Raw genomic sequence first — 13,943 nt, 5'->3', positions numbered from 1 at the left:
ATCTTTCAAATCATCCCGAGGACTGGGGAAAGTCTAGAGAGAAAAAAAAAGACTAAGGATGCTACAACTACTGGATTTTTTGGACTATAAGACTCACTTTTTCTTCCTCAAAAGTGGGTTGAAAATGTCACTGCTTCTTATAGTCAAAATGCAGGGAGTTCCTGACTTGTGAACACCCGTCAATACGGACCTTGAACCCGCCGCAATGTCGGGGACTCCCTGTACTGTGCCATGCAGAGGAGGACATAGGGGGGGCACAGGAGGACACAAAGGGGCATAGAGGAGGACACAAGGGGGCATAGAGGAGGACACAGGGAGACACACGAGGTACAAGGGGGCGTGGGGTACAAAGGTGGCATAATCCACAAGATGCCCCTTCACCATGGATGCACCAGGTTTAGTATATATTTTTTCCCCTGATTTTAGTCCTCTAAACATAGGTGCATCTTATGGTCAGGAGCGTCTTATAGACTGAAAAATACAGTAGTTATATTCTCCTCCTATTGTTTCTAGTTTTCCTGTAATTTATCATACGTATGACTACCAATGTTAGTGATGTCTCAAACCACACATCACTATGTATGTATTTGCACTTGTATTGCTGGATGTCCTGATTCTACAGTGCTTTCGAGGGCGGACTTACCATGAATCCACCTGAATTGTGATTCAGTAGGCAAAATCTAGGGGGCGGCGTTTGGACAAACAGTTTGGGCCACTAGTTTGGGCTCCTCTCCGCTCTCCCACCTGCCTTCCTGGCACACACAGCAGGGGACAGAGAAAAATGGCGCACAGCGCCAGGGTAGAAAAATGGTGTCGCATTGACTTACATTATATAATGCTGTTTAGCGCTATAAGTGTTAGAAAATGGCGCTCGCAGAGTGACTTATACTTATAACACTAAACAGCATTATAAGTGTTAAAAATGCAGGGGGCTAGTGTTAGGCAGCGGGGGTCGGAGGGGGAAGAGTGTTAGGCAGCGGGAGGGTTTAGTGTGAGAGAGGCAGACACAAGCAGAGGGGTTTGTAAACATTACCTGGTCCTTGATCGCATCTTCTCTCCACTTCCTGTTTAGTTTGAACGAGTCTAGCGGCCAGCCAATCACGATGCGGCTTCAGTCCCCGCATGGTGATTGGCTGGCTGCAGGACTCTTACAAACTAAACAGGAAGTGGAGAGAAGATGCGATCAAGGACCAGGTAATGTATGAGAGATGCCACTAATGACATCTTATTACTAAAGTTATTTAACGTTTCAGGACATTTCTGAAACGTTAAATAACTTTAGTAGCAAGATCTCATTATCGGCATCACCCCGTGCCATTTTTTACTGTACCCCACACAGCACCCTCCACATCCACGCATCCCCAAATTCCCACCCTCATTACCAATATTCCACCATAGCAGATAGTAGGATATCGGTAAAATTGCCTGTATTCTATTACCGCTGTTTTGCGCCTATTTTTTCCTTGCGCCTCTTTTGCATTGACTCACTGTGATGACGTAGTGAACACCAATCACAAAGGTGTGTGTTTTTTGTCAAGAGACCACCTGCGACATTTCCCATGTACACTGAAGGGATCAAAGCTGAAATAGAACTCAGGAAATAGGGGCGTGACATTTGGTTGGAATATCCATGATAGGAGCAACTGAAATGAAAAACATGTCAGCAATGTAAGTACAACACACATTACCATGCCTTGAATTGTCTAACCACTTCCTTATCTTTGACAGTTGGAAATCCAGCAGAGAGTCAATAATATGACCCTTCCGACGACCTCCTCGCCTGCAGCTGCTCATGGAAGGGATTCCTTGCAGACCAAGCTGCTTGAGCTCGAGGCCCAACTTCTGGCCAAACTCCTGGAGCTGGAGAAGGAGCAATCCACAGCTTCTGGGGAAAGAGACAAGCAGGACATAGAGAAGGAATTAAGTATCTTGCAGAACCGAATAGCAGAACTGGAGCAAGGTGAGATTCGTATACTACTGTAGTGGAATCAGCAACGATTGTAGCTGTCGAGAAGGGCTCCAAAAGGCCATGAAAGGCTAGCGTTCAGAGCATTAATATAAGCCTATAGAGCAATATTATGATCAGGAACAGTACGGAACAGGTAAAATGGGTGCAAGGCATCACTGGTGATTTGGGAGCTGTCATAGGCTGCAATGCAATTGATTTGTATGCTGGAGTTTGCCTTTACTTTAGGTGAACTCTGGCTTGTAGCAGAGAGGTGGAAGATGGGTAATAAACGCTTGCCTATAGTATAGCCGAGTGCAGTTCAGCATCGATGTGGCACTGGGACTCAGTCTAGCAGCAGGCGATAGGTAATAGGTACTTGGTTATAGTATAGCTGAGCTCCATTCGGTTCTAGCAGCAGTCAGTCGTTTGGCTCCAGTGGCAACTGGATTGGGCACACGGCAAAAAAATAGCCAAATGCAAGGGGGTTATTTTGAGGGCTGGCTATATTATATTATAGCCAAATGCCAGGGTTGGTAGTACTTAGTGTTAGGTGGAGGAAAGGTTAGTGTTGGTGTAGTTATGGAGGATGTTAGTATTAGGTGTAGGTAGAGGAAAGGTTAGTGTTAGGTGTAGGTAGATGAAACGTTAGTGTTAGGTGTAGGTAGGGAGGAGGTTAGTGTTAGGTGTAGGTAGGGGGAGGTTAGTGTTAGGTGTAGGTATGGAGGAGGTTAGTGTAAGTAGAGGGGTTGTTAGGTGCAGGTAGGGGGGAGGTTAGTGTTAGGTGTAGGTAGGGAGGAGGTTAGTGTAAGTAGAGGGGTTGTTAGGTGCAGGTAGAGGGGAGGTTAGTGTTAGGTGTAGGTAGGGGGGAGGTTAGTGTTAAGTGTAGGTAGGGAGGAGGTTAGTGTTAGGTGTAGGTAGGGGGAGGTTAGTGTTAGGTGTAGGTATGAAGGAGGTTAGTGTAAGTAGAGGGGTTGTTAGGTGCAGGTAGGGGGGAGGTTAGTGTTAGGTGTAGGTAGGGAGGAGGTTAGTGTAAGTAAAGGGGTTGTTAGGTGTAGGTAGGGGGAGGTTAGTGTTAGGTGTAGGTAGGGGGAAGGTTAGTGTTAGGTGTAGGTAGGGGGGAGGTTAGTGTCAGGTGTAGGTAGGGAGCAGATTAAGCTTTGGTACGGAAGGGTTAGTGTGTGTGTGTGTGTGTGTGTGTGTGTGTGTGTGTGTGTGTGTGTGTGTGTGTGTGTGTGTGTGCGTGTGTGTGTGCGTGTGCCGATATCACGCGAAAACGCCTTGACCGATTTGAACGAAACTTGGTATACAGATCCCTTACTACCTGGGATGATATGTTCTGGGGGTCTCGCGGCCCCCCTGCACACATGGGCAGAGCTACAAACAGCCAATCAGATTTCACCCATTCAAGTCAATGGAAAAAATGGAAAAGGCTGCCATTCTCACAGTAATCAAGCCAGAGTCCCCACACTTGGCACAGTTGGTCACTTGGTGACCGAGGTTACGAATCCAGAAAAAGTGGGAGGAGCATAACACAGCCAATCAAATTTCAGCCATTCATTTTAAATGGGAAAATGTAAACTGCAGCCATTCTTAGACTGTTAATCGCAGGGTTCTCAAACTTGCCACAGTGGATCACAGAGTGAATGCGATTAAGTTTCAAGAAAATGGGAGGAGCCTACAACAGCCAATCAAAATTTACCTATTGATTTTCAAGGGGAATATTTAAACTGCTGCTATTCTTACACTTTTAATGGCAGAGGCTTCAAACTTGCTACAGTTGGTCATTGGGTGACTGGGGTCCAAATTCACTAAAAGGGCGGGGCCACCTACAGCCAATCAGATTTCCTTGGTGGATAAACTGCTTCCATTCACACATTTTTGATGCCAGGAACCTGAAAGCTCACAAACTTGGTCACTGGGTGACTGTGTGTCAAGGTTACAAAAAGTGGGCGGAGCTAAAAAAAACTAATTTCACTGGAAAATATAAACTGCAGCCATTCTTACACTGTTAATGGCAGGGCTCTCAAACTTTGCACAGTTGGTCACTGGGTGAATGAGATTAAGATTTTGGAAGGTGGGTGGAGTCTACAACAGCCAATAAAAATTCACCTTTTGATTTTCAACGGAATATTTAAGCTGCTACCATTCTTATACTGTTAATAGCAAATGCCTCAAACCTGATACAGTCAGTCATTGGGTGACTAGGGTTCAAATTCAGAAAGGGGGCGGAGCCACAAACAGCCATATTTGTTTATTTTTCAATGGGAATATACAAAGTATTGATACCAAGGACCCCAAAGCTGATAAATTTGATAACTGAGTGACTGTATGTCAAGGTTAGAAAAAGTGGCCGGTGCCAACAACTAAATTTTTCACATGGCAGGGTTCCCAAACTTTACACAATTAGCCACTGGGTGACTGGGATGAATATTCAGAAATGTAGGTGGAGCCTACAACAGACAATCAAAATTGACCTATTGATTTTCAAGAGGAATATTTACATTGCCATTCTTACACTGTTAATGGCAGAGGCCTCAAACCTGATACAGTCAGTCATTGGGTGACTGGGGTCCAAATTCACTAAAGCCACAAACAGCCAATCAGATTTGTTAGATTGATTTCAGCCGGTCTCTTATTGGCAGGGTTCTCAAACGTGACACAGTTGGCCACTAGGTGACTGGGACTAATATTCAGGAAAGTGGGTGGAGCCTACAGCAGCCAATCAAAATTCACCTTTTGATTTTCAAGAGGAATATTTACATTGCTGCCATTCATACACTCTTATGGCAGAGGTCTCAAATCTGGTACAGTCAGTCACTGGGAGACTGGGGTTTAAATTCTGAAGGGAGCGGGCCAATTACAGCCAATCAGATTTGTTTAATTTCAATGTTAAAATGCAACTTATTTATGCCAAGGACCCCAAAGCTCATAAACTTGGTCATTGAGTGACTGTATGTTAACCACTTGCCGACCGCGCACTCATAACGCGCGTCGGCAAAGTGGTAGCTGCAGGACCAGCGACGCACATCTGCGTCGCCGGCTGCAGGCTAATTAATCAGGAAGCAGCCGCTCGCGTGAGCGGCTGCTTCCTGTCAATTCACGGCGGGGGACTCCGTGATTAGCCTGCGGGCCGCCGATCGCGGCTCGCAGGCTAAATGTAAACACAAGCGGAAATAATCCGCTTTGTTTACATTTGTACAACGCTGCTAACAGTAGCAGCGTTGTACCAGATCAGCGATCCCCGGCCAATCAGCGGCGGGGGAACGCTGTCACATGACAGGCAGGAGCCTGTTAGAGGCTGCACAGGACAGATCCGTTCCTGTGCAGCCTCCGATCTCCGGGGCAGGGAAGGAGGAGAGGGGGAATCCTGCGGTGGAGGGGGCTTTAAGGTGCCCCCCCCCCGCCAGCCACACGCAGGCAGGAGTGATCAGACCCCCCAGCACATCATCCCCCTAGTGGTGAAAAAAGGGGGGCGATCTGGTCGCTCTGCCTAACGGTTGATCTGTGCTGGGGGCTGTAGAGCCCACCCAGCACAGATCTCTGTAAACAGCGCTGGTCCTTAAGGGGGGTAAAGGCTGGGTCCTCAAGTGGTTAAGGTTAGAAATAGTGGGCGGAGCCAAAAACAACTAACTTTTTACATTGGAAAATATAAACTGCAGCTTTTCTTACACTGTTAATGGCAGGGTTCTCAAACTTCACACAGTTGGTCACTGGGTGACTGGGATTAATATTCGGAAAAGTAGGTGGAGCCTACAAGAGCCAATCAAAATTCACCTATTGATTTTCAAGGGGAATATTGAAACTGCAGTCATTCTTACACTGTTAATGGCAGAGGCCTCAAACCTGCTACAGTCGGTCATTAAGTGTCTGGGGTTCAAATTCAGTAAAGGGGCGGAGCCAAACACTGCCAATCAGATTTCTTTGCTGGATAAACTGCTTCCATTAACAGAATTTTGATGCCAGGAACCCAAAAGCTCACAAACTTGATCATTGAGTGACTGTGTGTCAAGGTTACAAAAACTGGGTGGAGTCAAAGACAGATTTTTCAGGGAAATTGTAAACTGCAGCCTTTCCTCACTGTTAATGGCAGGGTTCTCAAACTTTGCACAGCTGGTTACTGGGTGACTGGGATTAATATTCAGAAAATCACTTATCGCTTTTCAAGGAGAATATTAAAATTGCTGCCATTCTTGCACTGTTAATGGCACAAGCCTCAAACTGGTACAGTTGGTCATTGGGTCACTGGGGTTCAAATTCAGAAAAGGGGACAGAGCCACAAACAGTCAATCAGATTTGTTTCATTTCATGGGAAAGTACACATTATCGATGCCAAGGACCCCAAAGCTCACAACATTGGTCATTGAGTGACTGTGTTTCCAGGTTACAAAAAGTGGGCGGAACCAAAACCAAATTTCACTGGGAAAATATAAACTGCAGCCATTCTTACACTGTTAATGGCAGGGTTCTCAAACTTTGCCCAGATGGTCACTGGGTGACTGAGATTAATATTCAGGGAAGTGGTCGGAGCCTATAATAGCCAATAAAAATTCACCTGTTGATTTTCAAGGGGAATATTTAAATTGCTGCCATTTTTACACTGCCAATAGCAGATGCTTCAAACCTGCTACAGTTGATCATTGGGTGACTGGAGTTCAAATGCTGGAGAGGGGGTGAAGCCGCAAACAGCCAATCTGATTTGTTTCATTTCATAGGAATATACAAATTATTGATGCCAAAGACCCCAAAGCTCACAAACTCGGTCATTGAGTGTTTGTGCGTTAGGGCTAGAAAGTAGGCGGAGCCAACAACAGTCAAATACATACACAGGCAACGCCGGGTCATCAGTGGGTGGAGACAAATACAAATTTCCCTGGGAAAATGTAAACTGCAGCCATTCTTACACTGTTAATGGCAGGGTTCTCAAACTTTGCACAGTTGGTCACTGGGTGACTGAGATTAATATTCAGAAAAGTGGGTGGAGCCTACAAAAGTGAATGAAACTTCACCTATTGCTTTTCAAGGGGAACATTTAATTGCTACCATTCTTGCACTGTTAATGGCACAGGCCTCAAACCTGGTACAGTTGGTCATTGGGTTTGGGTGACTGGGGTTCAAATTCAGAAAAGGGTGTGGAGCCACAAACAGCCAATCAGATTTTTTAATTTCAATGCAAATTATTGATGCCAAAGACCGCAAAGCTCACAAACTTGGTCATTAAGTAATTGTGTGTTAGGGCTAGAAAAAATGGGCGGAGCCAACACCAGCCAAATACATACCCGGGCAACCAGTTACTGATAAAATTACCGATATTCTACTATCGGGAACATCTCGTGCCCATTTTACCAGATGCCTACGTGAAACACTACTGGGCTAGCTTACTGGCTGGAATATTGTAGGCATATGAATTCATCTTTTATAATGTATGCCCTCCTGCTTTATTTATCTCTCAGGTTATCCAGGTTATCATCCAGAGAATGTCAAGCTTAGCTTTCCTGTGCGCACCAACTACATGTACGGACGAATGAAAAAGACTCTACCGGAGCTCTACGCATTCACCATGTGCCTGTGGCTGAAATCCAAGACAACCTCGGGGTCTGGTACTCCATTCTCCTACTCAGTCCATGGTCAGCCTAACGAGATCGTCCTGCTGGAGTGGGGTCATAACCCGATGGAGCTTCTCATTAATGATAAGGTGGGATTGGTGCACACATAACATGGGGAAGGAGCTAAGTAAACCAAGTAGAGTCTCAGTTATCCGGCACCTACAGGGATCTGCCGATGGTGGATAAGTGTGCTGTATGGTTGCTTGGCACTCAATGTTAAAAATAGGCCCAGCTAAGACAGTACTATACCCCACCCTATATACATACCATTAACTCTTAACATCAAGTGTTAAAGTGAACCTCCAGACTAAAAATCTACTCAGCAGCACTGAAAAGGCTTGATGTTTCTTTAACAGTTTCACAGCATCAGAACTTTCTTACCCAAGCCTCATTTTTAGCTGCACAGAAGAAAACTGCCCGGGCATTTTTCCCCTGATTCTGTGCAAAGCATGATGGGATTTCTGCTGTTCTCCTTCTGCTGTTTTGGTGCAATTTTTATTAAAAAAAAATTTTGAATTTGAGATTTGAAGCCTAGCGCGCGCAGCTGGGAGGGGTGATCAGGACACAGGACAGTTGGAACTGTGTCTCATGCTCCCTGTCACCTCTTTTCAACCAAAAAGATAGCTGCCCCCATGAAATCACAAACATTTGCTTGTTCTTTTACAACAGGGTGGGTAAGAGATTATATTACCTATCTATTTTAATTAAGAATACTAATTTAACTTAATGACAGTATGTTTGTTTAGGCTGAAGTTCCCCTTTAAAAAACAGTAATTAAAAGTATATTTACCTTGGGGGAGCTGTGGAAGCCAGTCTTTAAACACAGCAGAGCCCACAAAGAGCCAAAGAAGTTGGCCTTCACCAGTGTGAGTACTGCCAGCGACTTACGCTGGTTAGTTGAGTTTTGGATAACTGGGCCTCCACTGGACTTAAATTGAATCTTAATTGAAAAGAAACTAATGAGATGAAAAACAGTATTGAGAAATAAAACTGATGATATAAACATCTGTATCTATCCTGCTATGGAGGGGACCCCGGGAGACTGGCTGAGAGCGGAGAAGCGGCAAGGGACATACTTCTAGGGGCTGGAGGAAGCCCCATGTAAGTAAATCTGATTATTTTTTTTATTTGCCTAGTGTACCCTTTAAGGTTCCTTAAAGAGAACCCAAAGTGTTTTTTGGAGGGCAGATGAGACACAGAGGCATGTTCTCTGCCTCATGACATGCCTCTGCGTCCCCACACCACCTCTCTCACCCCCCCACCACCACCGCTGCACTATAGCCCCCCGAAATTAGCTTCAATATTTGTCGCCATCTCGGAGGCAAACATGTGGGAGAGGGATTCCCTGTTCAAAACGCCCGCCAGGGGCGTTCCTGCAGGGTTTCCAGAGCTGCCATTGGGCAGCTCTCTCTCCCTGACCACGCCCCCTGCTTCTCCCCGCCTCCCTGCATGCTGTGAATAAGAGAATGAATCTCTCATCCCAGCGTCGTGACCCAGAGGTCATGAAAGTGAAAGTGGCCCAGTGCGGCCCACAGAAGTAGCGGTTTTGGAGGCTACCTGATCCGCTCAGCCTCCCGGATCAGATAGCCTCGTTTTGTTTTTATTTCATGAGCCCACCTTGGGTTCTCTTTAAAGGAGTTATCAGCCAAAAATGAGAAAATGAGCTTTACTCAGCTGGGGCTTCCTCCAGTCCCTTGCACCCGTCTGTCCCACACTGACCGCTTCGCTCTGCGCCGCCGCCTCGGTCTCTGAGCACGTGCGGAGGCTGACGCCGAGGTCGTGCGCACAGAACTACTGCCCCTGCGCAGTAAGCCGCATACAACGTGGGCTTGATTGACAGCGGCGCTTCACACAGGCGCAGTGTGGATGACCTCGAGGTCGGCCACCGCACCGTGCTCAGAGACCGGGACGGCAGCAAGGAGCGGTCGGTGTGGGACAGACGGGTGCAAGGGGCTGGAGAAAGCCCCAGGTGAGTAAAGCTCATTCTCTCATTTTTGGCTGAGGATAACTCCTTTAAGTTTCTCTTTAACTTAGAACAAGCCACCAGCAATCTTGGCAGATGGACACAACGTGTTAATGTCAGTAATTCATCATCTGAGTCGAGATGAGCTCATTACAGAATAAACTTCATGAAGTAGGTATTGGCAAGCAAACAGCATCCCCTCTATATCAGGAAAACCTTAGTCCAATGCTAACCACACATAATTCAGTAAAAAAACGAAATACTTACCTAAACATATAAATATTGGGTAACAAGGAAATGTGGGTGTCCCATAGACTTCACACTGGCTATTTGTAGCTGCAGTTAGTATAGTGGGCAGCCCTACTGCCTGCTAATTTATCAGGCACCATAGGTGCTCAAATTTACCTTAAAGAAGGTAACTAACCTAGAGATAAAAAACAACACATATATAAGTAGATAAATACTAGTTCTACTCACATAACAGATGTATTGCACTGGCCACGTTATGGTTCCTGTGACTTTTATAAAGGAAAAGCGGAGAATCATATTCTAGACAGTTTCCATCTTGGTTACCTATGAATGAAGCTAATCCTGACATCATTTCCTCCCTCACTCTTTTTTCTTCTCTTGCTAATTGTGTATTCGTTACCCGCCCTCCTCCCAGAGTCTTCAGACTTCTATGTCATTAGAAGGAGGGGGAAATAAAGGGGAGAGGAGGAATATATTATAGATAAAAAGACCCCCCAGCATCCAACTGTTTTGCCAGCCGATGGCAATGGCAATTGAAGGGCCTGTGCTCCTAAGGTATGTAATAACTCCAAACCATAACAGCAGAAAAAGTTTTGGAAGTTTTGAATGCAGGATTATCATCTTTATCACTTAATACACTCAGACCAGTTGCTGTTGAAATTTGATTTTTAGGATGACAATCCCGCTTTAACCTCCCTGGCGGTGTGATTATTTCCAGATTTTAGGTTCAAAAGCAGGACAATTTTTTTTGCAGGCTTTAAGACCCTAAGGGCCCATTCACACTTAGAAGGGCAAAACGTTTTGCGGGAGTGATTTTTCCGCGTAAAATCACTGGACACTGCAGCGATTTCTCTGCGATCGCGTTAAGCGCTTCTATAGCACTGAAACGCGGTTGCTGGGAAATCACCTAAAATAGTGCAGGCGACGTGTTTGCATTCTGCAAATTTGGGCGACTTGCGGCGCAAATCGCTTAAGTAAGAACGGACCCATAGGGTTTTATTACACTAGCGCTTTCAAAAGCGCTAGTGTTTGAGCCGAAATCGCCGGCAAAGCGCTGAAGTGTGAATGAGCCCTCAGACTGGGGAAAAAAAAAATCACACCACAGCGAGATCTCCATCAGCCCCTGCACTTACCTCCCTGGGATCCAGAGCTGCAGTTCTCCCTCTGTCCTCCGGGTGGCACTGCAACCCTGTAGTGAAATCGCCAGCTGTTGTCATGAGGACAGACAGTGATCTCACCAGGGAGATGCAGAACCTCCGTAGACAGGAAGCAGAATGGCTGCTGGCATCTGGATCCCGGGAAGGTGAGTTACAATGCCCGCTGCACACTATGCTTTGCACAAGCCTTCCTGCGGCTGCCACCAGTCACGCTCGGGGTTACTGCTCCTGGCTGTTTTTTTTTCACCCCGAGCCTGACTCCAGGATACGGCCAGGGAGGTTAATTGCCGATATTAACATGGCGCTTAATGTTCCAGTAGGGGAGAAATGTTACTTCTGAATGCTTTTATTCCCGACAGCCAACATTGCTGATGCCGCTGCTGACAGTATTCCTGCATTGGCATAATGAGCATTGTTTATGCAAACATTCCGTCATCTCTGACATCTGCAGTAGTGCTTATCAGGAGTAACAGCGGCCAGAAATAGCAGGTCTGTAACACAGCACAGAATTCAGGCCGAAGCAGAACATTATCACTAGTCTGAAAGCCTGAAGGACCACATAATATAAACAAAGCTACAGTAATGTGGAGAAAGTGATGAAAGGGGGAAATTAGCGTTGATTTTCTTCCCTGTGTAGCCACAGGCAATTAAATGACACCTGAAGTAAGAGTCATATGGAGGCAGCCATATTTATTTCCTTTTAAAAAATACCAGTTGCCTGGCTGTCCTGTTGATCTCTTTAGCTGCAGTAGTATCTGAATCACACACCTGAAACAAGCATGTAGCTAATCTTGTCTCACTTCAGTCATAATTCTGATCTGCATGCTTGTTCAGTGTCTACGGCTAACAGGATTAGAGGCAGACGATCAGCAAGACAGCCAGGCAGGTCTACAACCTGATCCTGATTTGCAAGAATTCCAATATAATCATACATATTTCTGCTGTAATGAATCTTATCTTAATCAGCCTGGATCTATTTGGTACATTTCAGAGGAGAGGGAAGCTTGTTATCCCCCCTTCCGCATTGCTGCTTCTCACTGATTGGCTGAGGGCAGTTCAGTGTGACAGGAGGCTGAGAAGGAAAATACATTTCACCCCTCTGCAGAAGCTGCTGAAATACGATCTAACCTGTGCTCACATGTGTTTACACAGCAAGCTAGATATGACAGTGAAGTTTCTAGGTGAAAAAAAGAGTTAGGGAGGAAATTACATCAGGATTGGCTTCAGTCTGAGGCAGTAAAGATGGAAAATGCCTGAAACAGTTTTCTCTTTATTTACTACATAAAATGTACTGAAATAAAAATGTGGATAGTACAATGCATATGTTGTGTAAGTAGAACAAGTATTTATCTACTCTTATATGTGTGTTTTTTCCTGGGATAGTGTGGCTGACCCTGCTGCTTTAATTCAACCGAGAAAAACATTTCTCGCAACAACTAGGCATTCTTAGGCCTCTTTCACATGAGATGCTGAACTGTGTGCTTGTCTGGCGGTTTAGCCGCCTCTCTCCTGGCTACCAAAAGACTTCTGGCTGCAATTTACTACATCCAAATGGCAGCATTTGTGACCCCATGTGTATCAGCACTTGACATGCGGTGCGGTAACTGACAGCAAATAATGCATCATGTGACCTGATTACACACATGATGTAAGTGAACCCTACGCGCCTTAATGCCCGCTATTGGCAGCATAGCGTGCATTATTACCTGTGGTAAGAGGAGCGCTCGCTAGGTTATGACGGCTATTAGCCAGTAACGGGTTCTCTAATCATCCCGCCCTGGACCCCTTCGGGTCCAGTAATCTTAAAGGAAGTGATCCTGGCACTCTGATTGGCCCAATAGGCTGCCTGTCACGTGACATCACTTCACAGGCAGTCTATTGGGCCAATCAGAGTGCTAGGATCACTTGCTTTAAAGTTACTGGCCCCGAAGGGATCTAGGGGGGATGATTGGAGAGCCTGTTACTGGGTAATAGCCGGCGTTAGCTACAAGTACCCGCTTTGCTGGGCATAGCGAGAGTTCCTTTGACAGGTAATAATGCACGCTATGCTGCCAATAGCGCACATTAAGGTGCGCAGGGTTAAATAGTGCGAGTAACAGCAGGTTACTCACACTATTTGTCTAAGTGAATCAAGCCCCTAATGTGATGGACGTCTCTCCGCTGCCCATGCGAGCGCTGGTGAGCACCCTCTGGGAAATCAGGATGAGCTGACAGGTGGTGGATTTACCACCATCAGCCTCTCGTGTGAAAGAAGACCTCTTTCAGACGGTAGGCTGGACTGTGCACTTGTTGGCACTGTACATAGCCTTCCACAAGCACCGTTTAGGTGCAATTAAAATGCAGCCACATACAGTGTTCTCCCCAGTCTCTTTTAGCCGGGTGCTCCACCCGGCTAGTTTTGCTGAGCACCCGGCTGTTATCAGCTCACCTTCTCCTATGCTATAAGCAGAGTTGCGCACAGAAGCACCAGGCCTACATTCTGTCATCTAGTCCCAACCGGCTACTTTTTCATGCCACCCGGCTTGAAAAAAAGTTCTGGGGAGAACACTGATGTGGCTCATGTGTCAGGACTTGACATGCGGTGGCATTGCACAGCAACGGAGAACTGAGACATGATGTGACTTCATGGGGGGGGGGGGGGGGGGGGGTATCGGTACCGAGCGCTAACAAGCTCCGGCCAGTGCGTGAGAGCAGCTGACAGGTATATTTCACCCCCTTCAACTTTCCATATGACAGAGGCCTAAAAGTGCTGTAATAAACATGTATTAGCTGGGTTAATGGCTTGTGGGCTCTTTAGCAAGTAATACCCTACACACTTACCTTTCCACTTTTTATTGTGTTTATTTATCATAACCACGTTTTGGGCTACCTTGCAACTACTATTCCTTGATGTCCGCTGGTCGGTTTCCCAACCTTAAAGTGAACCTCCAGACTAAAAATCTACTCAGCAGCACTGAAAAGGCTTGGTGTTTCTTTAACAGTTTCACAGCATCAGAACTTTGTTTTTCTTACATAAGCCTTAT

General features: G+C 46.0%; 1 protein-coding gene across 2 annotated transcripts in view; it reads left to right on the top strand.

Moving 5' to 3' along the window:
• NPTXR (neuronal pentraxin receptor) overlaps positions 1 to 13,943 on the top strand; it is a 64,835-nt gene that overhangs the window by 38,754 nt on the left and 12,138 nt on the right. For both annotated transcript variants that reach the window (XM_068251416.1, XM_068251415.1), the window contains exons 2-3: positions 1,729 to 1,960; positions 7,399 to 7,640. In XM_068251416.1, the coding sequence (XP_068107517.1) occupies positions 1,729 to 1,960; positions 7,399 to 7,640 (474 nt within the window). The remainder of the gene's footprint in view (positions 1 to 1,728; positions 1,961 to 7,398; positions 7,641 to 13,943) is intronic.

The sequence above is a fragment of the Hyperolius riggenbachi genome, chromosome 9 (genome assembly GCF_040937935.1).
Source record: "Hyperolius riggenbachi isolate aHypRig1 chromosome 9, aHypRig1.pri, whole genome shotgun sequence".
Classification (NCBI taxonomy): Eukaryota; Metazoa; Chordata; class Amphibia; order Anura; family Hyperoliidae; genus Hyperolius; species Hyperolius riggenbachi.
Note: the sequence above shows the minus strand (reverse complement) of the source record. Positions and strands in the feature narration are given on the sequence as shown.